Raw genomic sequence first — 20560 nt, 5'->3', positions numbered from 1 at the left:
GCCATGACAATAGAACTCGAATTGAGGGGGTGAGGTGCTACGGGGTGCAAGTGACATTTATAAAACAATTAGTTAAGTACATACAGGGTAAGGTAAATCATAAGGAATTTTAATGACAAAGGGATATACTATCTTTTAACCAGATCACACGTTAAAATTATAGTACATTATGCAACGAGCCTATAATGATAGGAATTAAGACCAAGTATGGATATTTATGAAACGAGCGCAAGCGAGTTTCATAATATTTATACGAGCGTCTTAATTACCATTATAGGCAAGCTTCCTACGACTTTTTATGCTCGACTATATTTCTAACTTGAAATTATTCAGATGTATACTTTTTATTTGTATCTGACAAGATCGGAAGTGAGCTTGTTCTTGGTCGTGAATTGTGTGATGTGCGCAGACGCGAAAGTATTGATTTTTTCCTAGGAACAATAATGTGATTGACCTTGATGTAATCCCGTTAAACTTGATATAACCTTGATTATTGAATTCGACATTGAAAAACGAGATGACAAATTGAATTTATTTGAATATTATTTACAATTAACGCTAATTATTATAGTAACAGAACATAACCTTCTGCGACAGTATTGGATTTCCAGCCTCCGTGACTTTTCGCTAATTGTCTTTCGATTGCATATCCGAGAATAATCGATACTTGCGGTTTTATAACGGTGCAAAGCTGATTTGTCATTGGCTGAACACCTGTAAGCTGAGTTGTCATTGGCTGAACACCTGTACTTTAATGAGTAGGTGTACTTTAATGACATGCATTAAAGGACTGCTACCAGGTGTTTAATTACTACATTTCGGCATGGTCGAGCATAAAAATTAATACTTTACAGAATGTACGAAAGCTTGAACATTTTCAATCCCATTTCGTCAAAACTAACTAAAGTGTTCTTATACACCTTTGCTTCTGACTTTTTCAATTGTTTTGAAATGTACGGTACAGAATGGCTGATTCGTAGAGATCGGCACTGTAAATCATAGCCCCAACTATCGGCGTTGGAGGGAAGTTTCGAAGCAGTTCCTGTTCGCGAACCAGTACAGTAAATTCCATCCATGGTATAAAGGATAGCTTGTATGAGGAATTGGAACAGACTTCGATCTGTTATCTAAATATCACATGATATATTATTACGATGTACCAAAGTAGAGGGAACCCAAGAGGTGGAACTTAAACTGAGAAGATTCAATCCGATATCGGGATGGGAATCCGGTGTGGCTTAGCAGATAGAGCGTCAGCACGTAGAGCTGAAAACCCGGATTCAAATCCCGGTGCCGGAGAGAATTTTTCTTCGTCCCACTCATCCTTCATCACATGATAATTTTATTGGATCCTCAGATTGAGGTTCTGGCTGATATCTACATATATTATCAGGCAGTACATCTCACTTGACTGTATGTGTCAGAGGAGGAACAATTATTTGTATCCATCTGAATTCTGATTAGTGTAATATGTAGCTACTCAGTGATATGAGGGGGAAAGGAACTGGCCAACCTAACCCTTATCTCCTGGCCTATCAGTGATATGAGGAGGAAATTAACTGGCCAACCTACCCCTTATCTCCTGGCCTATCGGTGATATGAGGGGGAAAGGAACTGGCCAACCTACCCTTTATCTCCTGGCCTATCGGTGATATGAGGGGGGAAAGGAACTGGCCAACCTACCCTTTATCTCCTGGCCTATTAGTGATATGAGGGGGAAAGGAACTGGCCAACCTACCCTTTATCTCCTGGCCTAATTTCCTCATGAGTGATGTCTTATTGGTGTCACTTATGAGGTTTAGACCTGTCTTCGGACAGTTGACTAAACAACAACAACTTTTATTTTGATTGTTAAGGTATAGTACTCTATAATAGGGTAAGTTTCTTTCTTAGTACAGTTCTCAGGTTTGTTACATATTTTAGGCAGTTTAATTTACTTCAGTGTGAAGTAGTGAAATGTTTTCTACATAGATGTGAATCGCATGTAAAAGAACTTACTCTGGATACGATTTTGGATTTGAATACTGCCTTTATCATTGAAATAATTATTTCAGCATGTGGCGGTGTATTTATTATATATGCAGCCTTTACTCGAACCTTAAAACCTCCCTGAAAAGAAAAAGAAAAATTGAATTATTACTCTTTACAAGTTCAAGAAATTTTACACAATACATAACACACATATTACAATTATTATCGCGTTGAATTTTTATGATTGGAAAAATGAAACGTAGGGAAGAAAAATAATTTGATGAACACAAAATAAGGATAAACAGCAAAAACATAGGAGAAAAGACAAAAATTTGGTTCATATACGTGTGCGTGTGTGTCTATGTGGATGTAGTTAAAATTTACAAAATCGGACAAAGTGAGATGTTCCACAGATATTTTAAATTATGTATTTATTTAGTTTATTTTTTTCTGTACATTATTGCTAATGTGCAGATCAGTGTTACAGAACTGGCGACGATTATTTAAAAAATAAATTTATTTTATTATACAATTTATATAATAATATCCGCAAAAATGACAGTCTCAGAATTGACAGTCACAAAACTGATAAAAAAAATTCAATTTGTTGTACCTAAAAATCTCATCTTGATTACTGGATTTAAGATTATGTTGAATATGCACACCCTCATATCTGACTGTTAACATAAATAAACATGACACATTTTACAGAATTTGACTATCTCAGAATTGACTGGTAATAAAGGTACTCACCGGAAAACAGTTTTTACATATGTTTTTCTTTCTCTAATATAAAAATTACAAATCACCTTTTCACTGCATACTCCTACACTGTGACCCTTAACAAACAACTAAAGAGCTTTGGGGACTCTTGCTGTCATCCAATGGATACCTATATCGTTTGTAGCATGTACCACAGAACTGACATTGACTGTTAGGGACCGATTTAAATAATATTTAGAGCATTAAAGAAACAATTCAATGACTCTCTTTTGTAAAAAAAAAGTAATAAATGACAGGGTTATGCTAAGATTTAATCCTATCAAATATTGTTTTTCATTCTTTTAATTGCTAAATGGCAATAAAAATGCTTTTGGAGATGTAGTCAGGAACACGTCACAGAACTGACATTTCCACACCCAGATTTACTGCTCAGACGTGATAAGGTTTAATTTCTATTATCCAAATAATATTTAAATTACAACATGATGATTGTTATTGTTTTAGTTGGTAAAATTCTATAATTTCCAGTCAATTTCACAATAAATTTCAAGGACATGTTTTTGCCAATTCCGTGATTTCTAGCCATGTAATCATTAAGACAAAATAAATAAAACCACGCTTGAACACACAAATGAAATAATTTGAAACAATATTAATATTACAGTGAAACTTCTCATTTACGGACATCGAAGGGACGGAACAATCTGTCCGCATGTGGGAGGTGCCCTTTATTGGGAGAGAGGCTCCCCAATCTCACAGTAAATTTCTAATAGGGTAAATTAGGGTCTGTTGAACAGTTGGGCATGTTGGACACTTTGTACTTTAACGTGTTACCTAGCCACTTGTGGGCACCACATTCTGCTAGAAGTCATTGGACACTTTGTACTTTAACGTGTTACCTAGCCACTTGTGGGGACCACATTCTAGCACGTTAAAGTACAAAGTGTCCAACATGCCCAACTGTCCAACAGACCCTAATTTACCCTATGCATTTTGTATCCCTTCACGCTTTAAATGAAATGTATTACTATAGTTTAATTCTACAAATATAGTATACTACAGTAAATTCTTAGCAACTTTGAACTACAGTAGATAGGACCGAAAAAGGAAAATACAGTACTGTGCCATGCAATTTTATTCTAGGTTTACAGTTATGCAGTGCTGTAATTTACAGTTTTGAACTTAACCTTTACGTTCAGGTGCCATGTCTCTCGAAACAGAACAACTTATTGAAGTGAAGAGAATAATCCTACTAACTATATCATGTGTTGAATACAATTTCATGATCGCGGAAACGTTGGACCCATCAGAAGGTTAAATTTTATGACTTGTTTATCCACCCGCTTCCAGCTAACAAGGGGTAGCCGGCTGGGCTAGTGGTAGCCTACAGTACAAGATCCTTAATGTCTTCTTTCATGTTAAGAAATTTCTGTACTAAATTTTCCATTTTTGTAACACATGAGATCTTGAAATCCAAGTTCTGTCCGCAGTCAGGAGGTAAAGCAAGCTTTAGGACTGTGAAACAACTGTCCGTGTCTGAGAGTGTCCGTAAACGAGAGTTAAATTTATCATTATTTCTATATTATTTCAGTTGATACATAAAAACCTGTCCGTATATGAGGAGTGTCCGTATCTTGGGGGTGTCCTTAAGGAGAGGTTTTACTGTATTCCTCTAATACGGCAGATAAGCGCAATAATTATTATTCCAGTACGAACAGGAATAACTCTTTTGTAGATGACTTGCCGCTTTGTATGCATGTATTCATGTAAGCTATTTGTATATATGTATTTGTGGTCTCGCGGCTAGAGCGCTGGACTTATCATCCTGTGGTCCCGGGTTCAATCCCTTGATTTATAACTTGTATTGGGCAAGCTCTTTTTTATTTTAGTAGGTTATTTTACGACGCTTCATCAACATCTTAGGTTATTTAGCGTCTGAATGAGATGAAGGTGATAATGCCGGTGAAATGAGTCCGGGGTCCAACACCGAAAGTTGCCTAGCATTTGCTCATATTGGGATGAGGGAAAACCCAGGAAAAAACATCAACCAGGTAACTTGCCCCGACCGAGAATCGAACCCGGGCCATCTGGTTTCGCTGCTAGACGCGCTAACTGTTACTCCACAGGTGTGGACTGGCAAGCTCATGGTCCAGTAACACAGGAGTTTTCTCCGGGAAGCTCCTGTTCCCCTGTGGCATTCCAACAAATCTCCATAACCGTCTCATCGCGAGAAAGGATGTAACAAAATAAGGCAGTTGATGAGTGAAATTTCTACTTTGTACAGTTTTTAAGCTGGAGACTCAATTTTGTGTACATGTACTCCTATTGATACCAGTAACCAAGTCTTTAAGTTTCATGTTTATAGGTGAAGTAGTTCGAGAGTTGAAGAGCTAACATTCTAAATGTGCTAAGTGCCAATTTTTCAAATTTAATTTTATTCAATCTAAGAGAGTAACACCCAAATGAGAATACCATATAAAATGGTCTTTGTTGTAGCTCAGCGACTCATTCGTGCGCCGAAAGACGGCGTTGTACAAGGACATCATTTTATTTTTACTTGAATTTTTATTGTACATAAGTTTTTGAATGTACTTCACTCCCACTCCTTCTAGTAGCAAACTTCCACACACAACCAAAGCCACATATGTAGGGGAGAGTTGGTCAAAACGGGATACTTAACACGGAATCTTGTATATTTCCTATTGAAGTGATAGGAAACAATTCAATTTTTACTTATGAATCCACTATTCTATGTACTTTCATAATACATTTTGATTTTCACTTCTAATGATATAGCTAAAGTGGGAAAACAATTTTCTTCGAAAGTGAGCAAGTATCCTGTTTTGGCCGACTAGTTGGATAAAACAGGATACTTATTTAAATTAAGCAAGGAACTGAAAAAAATGTGTGTTTTTATTATAATGCATAATAAATACACCAAAAAATGTTTTGCACCACCTGTCAACCAGACCTTCAGTAAAAGATAAAAAGAAGGAAAGCTAAGGAATGAAAATGTATTTATTTTTAACAGTTGTTGACAAAATTATAGCAATGGTGTGGATGGCCAAATGGAAATTGAGTATTGGCTGGAGTACCAAATCTCTATCCTAGCAACTTCAAAAGAGAGTAGTGCTTCCTCTTGCATTGATAATGCTTGGATTCTTCGTGGCATACTGTCTACCACCACATTTATCAATCCACATTGATCCATTCTGTCCCATTCTTCAACAGAAACTCTGCATAGGTCTTCGAGATTGCGTGAGGGGTCAGGGCGCGCAGACATGCTCAATTGGATTCATGTCTGGAGAACATGCGGGCCATTCAAACCTGGCAATTCCTTCACGATTATGAAAGTCATTGATAACAACCGCACAATGGATTCTGGAATTATCGTCCATAAACATGAATCCTTTTGCGAAGTGCTGATTAAACGGTGCTACTATGGCTTGAAGAATGTTGTCTCTATATTGTGGAGCCCTCAGCATTCCTTGGATCGACACCAATTTTGTCCGCGACCCCACATAATGCCATCCCAAAACATCACTGACCCACTACCTTACTGCATTTGATTGTAGGGATGTCTGAGTCGTGCAGCATTATCTGATTCTCTCCACACACGTCGTCGATGATTATCAAGCAAAAGGCATATTTGGCATTCTTCCGTGAATAGACTTTGTGCCAGTTTTGTACAGTCCATTGGTGATTATTTCTTGCCCAGGTGTAACGTGCCTAGGTGTAAGAGTTGGGCCTCGCCATGTACGTCTGGAGTGCAGTCTGCTATCATGTAATCGGTTTCGTACAGTCTGATTGGATACAAATCTCCCTGTCACAGTTTGAAAGTCATTGTTAATCATGCCAGCAGTATTCTCAGCGTTTCTCATGGCAATAATCCGCAGATATCGATCATCACAGTCTGTTGTTGCCCGTGGACGACCACTACGAGGCATGTCGTCGACAATACCTGGATTTCGGAAGCGATTCCAGGTTCGTACCACATCACTCTGGTTCAATCCTAAGAGGCTCGCTACATGCCTTGAAGACAGTCCTTCCTGACATGGAGAAACAATCCTCACACGGTTGAAGTTCGTAATTGACCTCCTTGCTATTGTTCAACCTCTTTAGAATGAAATAAAACTGTTTTACCCTGGGTTATTCGCTGAGAGATGAGATTTCTTGCACTTCTGTTTACATCTGTTTACTTTTTCAGTCGGATTCTAGGGTAGACTTCTATTGTTTCTCAACATTGTTTACGTTTTTTAGACAGTTAAAAGGATAGCTTTCAAATGTTTTTATGGATATTTCTTGAAGTGGAGCGTAAATACCACTTCTACAGATGATGCAAAACTTTTTTTGATGTATTAGTAGTACTAAAATATGTATGTGGGCTTAAATGAAGAATATCAAATTGTTATACATAAGGTCTATCCTGTTTGTTGACATTGATTCATAGTCCTTTTGCAGAATTTTTCATTTACAAAAGTTACAGTAGAATTATTCGCAGTCTTCTGATTCTATATTACTGCACGCCTGATGAGCCCATTCTTGGCATTGAGTACACTTATTTCATCATCCCTCTTCAGATTTTGAATTAGGGAATTCGTCGTTGTCTTCATCCTCTTCTTCCTAACTACTGTCATTGTTGGTTGTCATAGCGAGAACATATTCAATTCAGAATTTAAAGTGAAATCCCACATATGCAATGCAAGTTGGATAAAAAGGGATACTATCCCGTTTTGCCAAACCATTGGGTATCCTGTTTTGTCCGACTAGGAGTTGTAAAGAAAAACATGGCGTCACAACAAAACGGTAAAAGCTACAGGGGTTTTCTTTAAAAAGAATTAAAGACTAATAATGTTTTATTTATATAAGAGACTTACCTCTTCAACTCTGCAAATTTAATCCCAGAATGTGCCAATTAAAATCAATGGAAACAATTTAGTTAAGCAGCTTATTTTAAACTTCTCTCTACACGACAAAAATTAACGTGTTCGATCTGAATGTGAGCACTGCACATTGTCCCCTTCTAGTCTAAGAACAAAGTCCTCGCATCATTCGGTAAGTTGCAGCACTTTCCAACGAAATAAGTCGGGTATCCCGTTTTATCATACCATCCTGTTTTATCCAACTCTCCCCTAGTCGTCTTGTGGTCATAGTAAACAGTACAGAGTGAGTGAGTATAGTACGTTCCAGAAATATGGTCGCATTTTCCAATGAAAAAAGAGCATTCATTCACTATTGAATCATATTTTCGCACAGATACTGTGCTTCCGTTCAGTTATATCGCATTCCGGTTTCCCCCACCCGTTTCTGCTGTCTCCACTGTAAAGGCTAGTGGCTAAGCTGTCTTAACTCTTTTCTGAAAACATTTGCTGTTAGGAATTGGACTTCTACGTAATATTATACAACTATTTAAAATAATTTAAATAAAAGGGCCTCGTTAAGTAAATAATTGTCACTTGATTTTCCCCCTTTCGAATACTCTCCTACATAACCACATGGACTGGTAGATAGCGTATCTGAGTAAATTTATCTATGCTGATCGGGCAGAAGTGAAGATTAATTTGACAGTACGTAAGGTACACTGTTATAGAGTAGGTACAGAATCATATCAATAGGCGAAGGATTATGGCTCCTCCATGTCGCCTGATTTGAGTACTTTGCATTATTTCTTTGGGGCTACTATGAAACAGTTGTGTTTGCTAACCATCCTACAACAATAGAAGAATTAAATAATTACATTGAAGAAACCATACATTCAATTTCAGAAGATTTGCTTGAAAACGTTTTTGATAATAAGCACAAAAGAACTGAAGCCTGTATCAAAATGAACGACCACCATTTTCAATAATTTGTTTAAATATCCATATTTTGATTATTTAAAAAAATTAAATGCACTGTAAATATTGTATGCTAATGTGCTATAGACAGTATACTATACATTGCATAATAAATACGTCCGATTTGGATAGTTCATTTAGTGAGTAAAAACACTTAAGTCTACTGTTAATATAGTACTGTATTTTGATTAAATAAAAACCCGACCAAAATGATCACACTCAAAATCGTAACATTTCCTAGTTTATGTAAATGGATGCACTACTTTTCTTTCCTCCTATACCTAGTAAAGTTATTTGTATTGTGTTTTACACTAGTGTCGTCAAACTTCGGTCGTGAAGGGAGTAGCAAACAATGTTTCCGGTTCTCAATCGTTAATCCAAAGGTATAGTCAGGTTAATATTGGAAATGTTAGCAAAAACAAAATGTTGTCCCTGTAGTTATCTCAACATGCATTGTGTTTTTCATCAATTTTTCTGAAAGTTGTTTTTGACACTTATCATATTTAGAATGTTAGGTCCTCAGTTATTTAAATTGCAAGAAAAATAATTTTCATCTATTCAACATTTTCAATGTTCCTCAAATTGTAAGTATCACGTCTGAATTTTTTTCCCAATACGTTTGATCTTTTTAGAAAGTTCCTATGTTCTCACATTTTTAGTTTTATTTTGTACAGAATGATTCACGACGTTGTAACTATTCTTGTAAAAAGTGAAGATACATCTCACCAGTTAAAGAATTTAGGTAAATGACCAAGCAGCTGGTCATCTAGAATACAACCATAGTCTAGTATATGCAGTCACGAAGCTCAATACGTAGTAAATATGCATCCATAGATAGTTGCTAACCACTAGAATCGCTACTATCACCTCATCACAGACAATGCGAAATAGTACTGTCATCCTCTGTGGAATTTAGTGCTGAGAGGAATGCGGTTCCGACTAGTCTAGCGCGGTACTGGAGTGGGAGGGAACAGTGACAGCGCCAGTCTGGAAGGAAGTACAATCATACTGAAAACATTCGCCCAATTTACGAGAGCAGTATGCCTATTAGTTTTATAACGTATTTTTGGCGAGATAGAGATACAATCATTCGTACTTACATGTTCAGAGAAGGAAAGTATTGTAGAAAATTTTATTTATTTTATTTTATTTATTTAATGTATTTAATTAATTAATTAAATTAATTAATTAAATTAATTTGTTTGTTTGTTTATTTGTTTATTTATTTATTCTGGTGTAGTTAAGGCCATCACACCACCAGAAATACAAATACAATAAAATAAATAAAAAGAAAAATCATAATAAAACTACAATAATATAAATGAAAAGAAGAATCATACTATAAAATTTAGTAATTAGTAGAATTGAATTAAATTTGTAAAGTAATCAATTTAAATATACTGTACTGCTGAACTCACTTGAGAAGTAGAAAGCACTTGATTTGTATTTTAAGACATCATCAACAAATGATTTTCAGCATGACATTATAGGAATCTGTTTTTCACGATACCAATCACACATATTCTAAAATTCCAATAGAATAAAACCAAAAACTTTTCCACAGCATGTTTCCTTAAAAATGACTTGTAACGGTGAAATATTTAATATGAGTAATTCATATAATATTAACATAGCTAACATCAGGGAGATGTTTGAGCAAAAATTGCAACAATATATTTAATATATTAATAACAAAACCATATAGGCCTAGGTAAACAATATGTATATGAAATATTCACATACTACTACAAACTGAAGACTGAATATTTTTGGACGATTGATACTTCCCACTCCGCTCGGCTCGGATTGACTGTAGCAACAAAAGAATCTACCTGCAACCCCCGCACCGATGGCAAGAATACCTCAGGTCCCAGCACTAAACTCGTCGGAGGAAGACAGTACCTGCACAGTCTATTGTTCCTAGTACCCTCATAAACTCAAGCTTCGTGACTATATACTACAGCTTGCCCAAGTCAAGTCTGCGAGTGGGGATATCGGGATGGAATGTGGAGGAATGTAGAGGAAAACACAGTTACCACATAGGTCACTTGACGCTCAGATTTCGAAGCGTGCACATCGTTTAAAATACACCAAGGAGCGCATGCATTTTTGTCCTTGTCTTCAAATAAAGGCAAGCTGTGACAACAGCCTACCTCCCTCCTCATGCAACTTTCTCTCCTACGCTCACGCTTGCCAATCGGAACGCCAAACCTCACTGTCGAGAGTGGTCAAGCAGAAGTATAAATGCAGTCCAATCTATTTCATAGCGTCTTAAATTGTTCTCGGAGTGTTCGAAGTTACAGTTATGTTGCTCATACATAGACCTATAGTGTATTTAATTTATATTTGTATATATTTATTTATTTTGGTGCAACAAACTATACACAGTGAAGGTAGGAAATACATTTACCGTGTAATTAAGTTCTGTGACGAGGAGAAAGAGAGAGGGCAGTTGATAGTACCCATAAACAATGCGAACACGTGGATCACTGGCAATCCAAGTATCTGAGAGAACAATCTCACAAATAAGAAAGGAGGGTCATATAACGGAGGATGCGGGAACTGAATTAGGAACTCCCGGCAAGAAAAGGAAACCATCTCAAAAAAAAAAAATCCTTAGATTACTTTGAAATGTGTGCGTTGCAGAACATTATTAATTCTATGTATGCCGTCAAAAAGGAAGTGCCCACTCTAAACAAAATAACTGTATCATAATTATATTAATTGCTGCATGTTGCATTGTCTATTTTTTATCACATCATGTTATTTCTGTATCATATCAAGTTTACTTGCTTCTTACGTTTCATTACCGCTCTATGAACTGAAGCGCAATAGTAAAACTTTACTTTCGTAAGTAACTGTTAAGGCTCATTCACAATGAAAATTAAACATAACGTAAGCGTGAACTTAAGAATATAAACGTTAAGGTAAAATCAAGAAGTCATACCATCATTCACGAGAGGAACATAAACATAACCGCAAACATACTTGGTAACCATGGAAACATAACAACGACGCCATTTCCTCATATCCTGTCGTATACTTCAGCGCTCCACGATTGTGTTCTGTTTGCAAATCACGTAAGCATAAGCATGAAAGTTTGGAGTTTGCAGTCTTCCATGTTAACGTCTAACGGCAATGTTAATGTCAGTGTTTATGTGAATCATTGTGAATGATCCCATTTGGTAACCTGGGCGCAAACTTCTGTGTTTATGTTACGGTTATGTTTAATTTTCATTGTGAATGGGCCTTTAGGGTCTCCTCTCGTTATCGCTTCCTTTCAGTACAGAACTGCCACCAACTTCCCCTCCCGGCTCCCAGACTTAACTTGGTCGGGCGTAGACTGTGATACTGTTCTCCAACCAGGAGATAAACCGTGAAAGGAATGTGCTTACTATTGCGTCATCTATTGGGGCGAAGTAGATAGATAATATTAGAGTTATAATATCAGTTTAAAAATTATGCGCTCTCCTGCATATGTTATTTCCTGTATGGAGGGAATAAAATACCAGGAGATTAACAGTGATTTAATTTTGTAACTAGGGTAGTATAAAAATGTGTATGTCAGTGTTATGGTTTGTGCTTTGAGAGATAGCCAATAGAGATACGAGTACCCACGTGTGTGATCTTATGACATCAACATTCATTTACAGCATCACCCCGCTTCGTTTCATTCCCTGGAGACTTTCTCGTGGTTGGAGTACAGTATATACCACACCACACACTGAGACTGAATCAGCTTAGTAAGTAGCGACTATCAACAACGTTCACGTAGTTATGGCAACAAACATTCCCAGCGCTCCATTCACTATGACGCGTTTCAAAAATGTGTTTAACTCCGTAATTATGAATGTGATCCAATTAATTATCATATGCATTCATTATAACCGCAGTATATTTGGTATTTTTAATTTAATATTATTGTGGATATTCATATGCTTGTCGACCTGGTTGGCAGGTTGGTATAGCGCTGGCCTTCTATGCCCAAGGTTGCGGGTTCGATCCCGGGCCAGGTCGATGGCATTTAAGTGTGCTTAAATGTGACAGGCTCATGTCAATAGATTTACTGGCATGTAAAAGAACTCCTGCGGGACAAAATTCCGGCACATCCGGCGACGCTGATATAACCACTGCAGTTACGAGCGTCGTTAAATAAAACATAACATTTTTTCATATGCTTACCATTGCACAAACTTCATACTTGCGAAGTCCTGCGATATTGACCTTTGCCACATGTGCCAGAGTGAATTTACCCAGATCAAGGATATATATGTCAGATAAGCAATATTCTTCACACATCCTTACATCTAGTGTCATAAGAGTGAACTTGAAGAAATCGTCAGGATTAAACAGAGTGGAGTCATTATTCTGTAGTGAATAACATACAACCCTTTCGTAATTTTCAGTGAGATCTGGCATTGGGAAGATATACCTGTAACAGAAAGAAATGTAATGAAAAGGACTCTAACATCTAGCATTAAATTTTCCCTCATGTCAAATGGGAAAATTAGTGTTTCTATATACAGGATGTTTCTATATTCAATTTCATCTACTCTACAAATCAAAATGCATAATTTTGATTGTTCCCATATAAACTGCAATTGTTCAGTTATTAATGAAATTAAGGAGATTAAAATAAATACTTAGGTATAATTATTGATAATCATTTAAAATGGAATAGTCATATCCATTATATTTGTAATAAATTACATGAAACATATTACTTTGTTGTTCGGAGAAATATTTTGTCAATTAACTGTTTACGTATAATGTATTTAGCATTATTTCAGTCTGTATTTATGTATAGTATTATAGGTTGGGGTGGAACTTATAAATCCAACCTATATCCGTTAACTTTATTACAGAAAAAAATATTAAAAATTTGTTTAAAAAAGCAGAAAGATTATTCAACTGAATTATTGTTTAAACATTTCAAATTTTCAATATTAAACAAATTTATTATTTTATTTTATTAAAATATTTTCACAGAAATCTTAATAACTTTGAAAGGTATATACATAAATATAAACTAAAAATATGACTTCTCTGCCTTTGTCTGAACCTAAATGTAAAACCAATACAGCTTTTTATCATAGAATGAGTCAAGGTCCCAGATTATTAAACAAATTTTATTCTAATATTATTATAACCGCGAATCCTCTCCAAATTAATAAAACATATAAAAATTTGTATTGGATTTATAGTTTGGGTTTAAACATATTAAACACTTTTTAATCTGTATTCACTCTCAATTTTAATTTTATTCTTGTCTGTATTGGAATCCTCTCCTGAGTACGAGTCTTACTCATTCAGGAGTGGGCTAGTTTATCTTACATTGTATTAACTTGTATTCATTTCAAACTTACTAGCAATAGATAGATAGATAGATAGATAGATAGATAGATAGATAGATAGATAGATAGATAGATAGATAGATAGATAGATAGATAGATAGATAGATAGATAGATAGATGGATGGATGGATGGATGGATGGATGGATGGATGGATGGATGGGTGGGTGGGTGGGTGGGTGGGTGGATGGACAGATAGATATTTTAGGAGGATGTAGTATACACCAAAACAAGAAAAAAGTCTAACAAACATGGGTCCTAAAAGTAATAGCTTAGCTGTGAGCACTTGTTCACCATCGCTATTGGAGGTGTGCATCCTTCTGCCCTACATCTTAGGGAATCACGCGCTCTTTGAAACACTTCTGGTTGGTCTTGGATTTGCTGGCAGCCATTGATACGCGATCCTCTCGTGCTTGTACATCATTGCTATAGGATGGATACACCAAAGCCTTCAAGTGTCCCCAAAACCAAAAATCCAAGGAATTAAAGTCAGGGGAACAAGCAGGCCAATGTACTGGACCTCCCCGACCAATCCATCGCTCATTAAATGTCTGTGTTACGTTTTCTCGGAAAATGGGCCTGTGTTCCATTGTCCATGAATCACATCTGTAGCCTTTGAAGGTATGTCACTTCCTCTAGCAAGACAAGCAATTCGTTTGCAATGAAATGATGATAGATTGCACCATCAATCTGTTTGGTAGTATGTAAGGTCCTACTAGTTTATCGCCAATAATTCCTGCCTAATTATTAATTGAAAATCGGTGCTGATGCCTTGCTTCTTCAACTGTGAGAGGATTTTCATCAGTCCACACATGTTTATTATAGAAATTAACTATTCCCCATCTCTCGTGAAACCAGCCTCATCTGTGAACCTCTTTGTATTTAACAGCAGCGATGGTGAACATGTGCTCATAGCTCTTAAGGTATGAGTTTTAGAAACCATGTCTCTTTGACTTTTTTCTTCATTTGGTGCATGCCAGCTCCTCTCTAAATATGAAATAGCTTTTCAAACACACTATATAAATATATTTCACGTAAGCAATTCATTTAAGTAGCATACGTAATAATCCACATTATCCTTCTGTACCCTTTTTGAAGTCCATTTGTCTTCATGGCACATTTTAATTTGACCGACAAAGACCTGTATCTTGGTCACCACATATTTGAATGCTTTTGATGTTAGAAATGATTTTTTCGTTGTGTGGTCGTTTGTGGACTCACACGGAAGCCACAAGCCAGTCCCCCCTCCACACTAAAATCTCTCGTATTCGCCTCATCACCTTGTACTTTTGTAATGGTTGGGAATTTCCGTGTGTTATCGTTTCCATCAGGTCTACCAGATGTCTCCCGCCATGATCACACCTCGAAATAAATCCGCCGATGTCATACGAGCTTCAACGACATATTTTTCATGCACAGTTTTGTTCTGAAGGAAAAATAAACACGTGTTTTTTCCCACTCTGTACTAATCTTTAATTTGTTTCTCTTTCTTTTATTATTTGTATTACTTTAGCATTATTCATTTGCTGCTATAAATTCGAGACATTAGGCCTATAGCTTAATAACGTTCTCCTTCCACTCCACCGATGGAAAGCAGCTCAACTTTTTCAGTGATTTTTACAATATACGGTAGTTGTGGGAGAAGGGTTGCCTTTTATTCACTGATATTAAACGTAAGAGGCAAGGGGCGAGTGCCTCGAGTGTTTCGTTTAACTAAGGACGTTATTGATAATCCATGTTGACTCTTTCGTACACTACTTTTAACACTTGAATATAAATAATCGATTAAATGGCGATCTTACTCGTGTTAATTATGTAAGCATGTGCGGCTTACAGCCTATACAGACACACTAAAACACACCCTAATCAAATTCTCAACACACAGATCAATTTCAGAACACACACACTATTTGACTTAACTCTTCATCACACGAACGCACCCACACAACAGGCAGCGAAGTTGAGATGACGCCGAGACACAGAAGGCTCTGAGGATAGTGTCAAGTAGCACCGAAACAGCTGTAAGCCGCACATGCTTACATAATTAACACGAGTAAAATCTCCATTTAATCAATTATTTAAGGACGTTATGTTTCGTCCACAACTATGTTACTGTTCTACCTTTTCTTTTATTGGAAAAACATACTGTGGTGTAGTTTATGCTGCGAGGGATTTTTATGTGAAAGTGTTGGCTACATTGTTCCTTTTTTTGTTGTGAACGCACCCCCATTTTCGCCTCCTCTGATTGGAGGAACAAGGGAGTGGGGCGGCTGTCTGCTGGAGGAGCTAGGAGCGGCCTCGAGAGACGGGACTCGGGTTCGAAGCGAGTCAGACAGAGGACGTCTAGTCTCCAACCTCCACGGGAGGATTCGTCGGTTGTTTGTACTTCGCCAACGCCGGGTTTGAGTCGACCCGCCTGGTTGAATCGGAACGACTCTGGTTATGTATGGGACGCATCACCGATAGAACATCGTTTTCATATTGCAGTTACATAGACCCGGTGGCGGTCTGCTTCATCTCTAACAAAGCATTGGCCAGCTCTGTTAATTATCATATTCTACACAGCGTGAAATCGCCGACATCCTTTAGATGACAATGAAGTTTCTTCGAGTCTATCGTGGTGTTAATGGTGATGGTTTCTGAGTCGGTGACGAGGTATTCTACACGGACCTGCACCGGCAATCAGCTAAAGGTTGGAGTGTTGAACTTTGTACGATTTCTCAGAGCCCGTGTGCCATGGAGAACTGTACTTTATGTGGGGGGTTTGATTACTCGTAGTGTATAGTACCATATTTTCACTTATCATTCCATGTTAGTTATTAGTCCTCTCTTTCTCTCTCTCTCTCTCTCTCTCTCTCTCTCTCTCTCTCTCTCTCTGCAATTTACGCCGTTATCAGACTTTAGCATTTAAAATTCTTTTATTATCCCCACTTCCTGCTTGGGGGGTATTCTTATGTTTTCACAGTTCTTAATTTGTGTATTATTTGTAGCTTCTTTCTCTCTATTTGATTGTGGTTTATTAAATTGTTATGTTTTTTTTATTTTAGTTGGTTATTTAACGACGCTGTATCAACTACTAGGTTATTTAGCGTCGATGAGATTGGTGATAGCGAGATGATATTTGGCGAGATGAGGCCGAGGATTCGCCAGAGATTACCTTGTATTCACATTACAGTTGGGGAAAACCTCGGAAAAAACCCAACCAGGTAATCAGCCCAAGCGGGGATCGAACCCGCGCCCGAACGCAACTTCAGACCGGCAGGCAAGCGCCTTAACCGACTGAGCCACGCCGGTGGCTTGTTATGTTTATGATGGCTTGTGTTATAAGTACTATTGTTAGAGGCAACCAAAAACCTTGAACCATACGATCCTCTTTATTTTTTTCCTTCCTGGGTTTTCCCCAGGCACGCCAACACGACACGACTTTTTTTTTTCTGACACTGTACATAAGGTAAAAGAAATCGTACGGTAGAACAAGGAGACAATTTAGACATAAATTGCCAAAAAAGTAATATTATTAAAAAATAAAGTAAAGTAAAATGCATGCAACTAATCCTCACATTCTAGACGAACTAAAACAAACATTCGAACAGAAATTAGGTCCATTAGTGCAGAGTAACTGACGCGCAGAAATGATAGTTTGTTAAGAAGATATATTGTGTACATTACACAAATTGGACAACACTTTTACTACCGGCACCTTCTGTGAGAAGGGTGAGTACCGAATTAATTAATAAATTTAGTCTTCTAATGTATAGTTCACCGTAAAGGAATCCCGGTGAAGTGTTGTGTCACCGTGAGTTTACGGTAGGAGATTCCAGCAATTGCAATGGGTAAGGAGACAATTTGCGAACCAATAGTTTTGAACATTTCCCACTAGAGTCGTGCACAATCGGTCACGAAAAATATAAATTGAAGCGTTAGGCCGAATAACGGTCTAACCACCTCCCTCCCCCACTCTTTCTCTTCTACTATCAAAAAGAAATTGCTAATTTCTTAGATAATCCCATAATATGATAATAAGGGAAAATAAATATACTGTAAGTTCACAGGGCTAACGGCTTCGAGGCTGGGTACCTGGTTCTAATGAAGTGCATTGGTAGCAATATAAAACATGGGGGCATGAGATAGTTACTCTGCCTGCCATAATAAATTCACTTCAATTAAATTCCCCAATGTAAAAAAATTACGGTCTATGTTACAATCTGCTAACTGTGTAGGAGGAACAAAAATGTTACATCGTAATTCCGCTCATAAATTTACTATTGGACGGGCTACGTAGACCGTTATTTCATCAGCATGTTTTGTACACTAAGCGAAGTATACGATAGTACAGGGACATCATTTTATTTTTACTTCAATTTTTATTGTACCTGAGTTTTTGAATGTACTTCACTCCCACCCCTGCTACTAATGAAGTTCAACCGTCCTCCACACAGATCCAAGACCGCATATACTGGGTGTTCATTTCAAAGTATGTCATGACGTCATTGTTGTGAGTCAGCGATTTGAAGCGAGTTTCAGCTTTTATGTCAGAGAAGTTGGCTATTAATCGAGGCGTTCAATCTGAACTTGAGAACGTGTACGCATAACTTGAACGTCGTAGCAACAGATGGCGGTCTGTACGGTCTGTGTGCTACCATAACCTCTTTCGAACTGTGTTTTGCGCGGCCAAGTCGTACGCAGGGTATTTGTTATCGGTTGCGTACGGCAACATTCCACAATACAAATCAAATGCTCCGTGTCCATGTTGACCGTCGAAGTTAATGTCAACAAATACATAAGAAATCGTCTTAACCCTCTCCCCATATCGTGACAGTAAGAAAAAAAACCACCTCAGTACATGTTTCCAAACAGTTCACATTCCTGCCACTACCGGCGTTGCCGTACATATCAGTAAGTACTCTCCAGAATGAACGCCGTACTTGCTATGCAACTTCTCTGGCACATAGGTAATACGCCTCTGCGGAAGTGTAGGAAGATTGAATTGTCTAGGCTCATCGATTAGCCATATGAGGTATACAGCGAGCCATGACACACTTTGAACTGAACACCCAGTACAGTCATAGTAGCCTTTCGGCCATAGTAAACAGTACGTTCCAAAAATATGTTCAGGTTTTCCAGTGACGAAAGAGCTTTCAATATTGAGTCATTTTCGCACAGGTACTGTCGTCCATTTGCCTACGTCGTATCCCGGTTTCCCCCACCAACTTTTATTCGGTAGCTAGTGGCTGGGCTGTCTTATCTCTTCTCTGAGAACATTAATTTCTGTTAGGAATTAGACGTCTACGTAATATTATACAACTGTTTAAAATAACTTAAGTAAAAGGGCCTCGTTAAGTAATTAACTGTCACGTGATTTCCTCCCTTTCTACAACCCTACGACATAAACACTTTAACGGACAGTAGATAGTATGTCTGAGTAATTTTATCTTTCCGGATCGGGCAGAAGTGAAGATTGAATTTACAGTAGCCTACGTGAGGTTCTCTTTTATAGAGTAGGTACAGAATTATTTCAACATGAGTTACTAGTACGAAGGACGAAACTGGTAATTGGGATTAGGTACAATAGTCTATAGTGCGATAATATGCACATTAGAACTGAAGCCTATATCGAAATGAACGGCCACCATTTTCAAAAATGTGTTTAAATATCCATATTATGATTATTTTTCAATTTAACTCCATTATCTATAGTGTAGGTATGTTAATGTGCTGTAGACAGTATAATACACACTGCATAATGAATACTTCCACATGGACAGCTCAGTTCGTGAGTAAAAACACTCTTTGTTAATATTGTACTATATTTTGATTAAACAAAAACCTAATGAAAATTATCAAACTCAAAATCGCGATATTTCCTAGTTTACGTGAATGGATGAACTGCTTTTCTTCTCTGCTATACCTAGTAAAGTGATTTGTTTGTATATTACGCCAGTATCATCGAACTACAGTCGTGGAAGGGGGTAGCAAACGGCGTTGATCCAGTTCATATTAAAAATGTTAGTAAAAATATGATATCCCTGTATGTTACTGAAAGTCATATTACACATCAAATAAGATTGTAACATTTATAACTCCACAGAAATGCTACTGGAGAATACAGACAATGAGCAGTCTTATACGAGGGAGAGACAAAATGTAAAAGGTAAAAAGGTATCGCCGTCACACGCCATGAAGGCACTTGGGGGCATGGAGGTAGAGCCCCATTCTTTCCATGACCTCGGCACTAGAATGAGGTGGTGTGGCCGGCACCACGCTCTGACCGCCTTTTGAGTCAAAAAGTAACCTTAATAATTATAGTTTTATTAATTCAATATATACAATTAGACTACAAACACTTCATCAATTTTCAATATAGCATAACAGGAACACTTGTAGTGAACGTACTGTGGACAAAATTGGAATTAAATATGATATGAAAATCAATAAAGAAAAAACAAAAATTATGGCCTTCTGCGGAAAATACCCTGTGGCTAGCAAAATATGTTTAGATTCAAAAATATTAGAAAGAGTAAATTATTTTACATATCTCGGATACACATTATCTTTTTTTGATGAAGTAGATATTTCACAGAAAATTTCTAAATACACCAAAACAATGGGAATAATTAACAACATTATGAAACCTTCTCTAGTACAAAGGCATACTAGAATTCGCCTGTACAAGACCT

The 20560-nt window shown here is 37.2% G+C and overlaps 1 protein-coding gene across 3 annotated transcripts in view; it reads right to left on the bottom strand.

Annotated features, from left to right (window-relative positions):
• LOC138698310 (retinol-binding protein pinta-like) overlaps window positions 1-20560 on the bottom strand; it is a 116237-nt gene that overhangs the window by 34252 nt on the left and 61425 nt on the right. For all 3 annotated transcript variants that reach the window (XM_069824130.1, XM_069824133.1, XM_069824132.1), the window contains exons 4-5: window positions 12714-12963; window positions 1999-2109 (exon numbers count right to left, since the gene is read on the bottom strand). In XM_069824130.1, the coding sequence (XP_069680231.1) occupies window positions 1999-2109; window positions 12714-12963 (361 nt within the window). The remainder of the gene's footprint in view (window positions 1-1998; window positions 2110-12713; window positions 12964-20560) is intronic.

The sequence above is a fragment of the Periplaneta americana genome, chromosome 4, assembly GCF_040183065.1.
Source record: "Periplaneta americana isolate PAMFEO1 chromosome 4, P.americana_PAMFEO1_priV1, whole genome shotgun sequence".
NCBI lineage: Eukaryota > Metazoa > Arthropoda > Insecta > Blattodea > Blattidae > Periplaneta > Periplaneta americana.
This window is presented reverse-complemented; position numbering and strand designations above follow the sequence as displayed.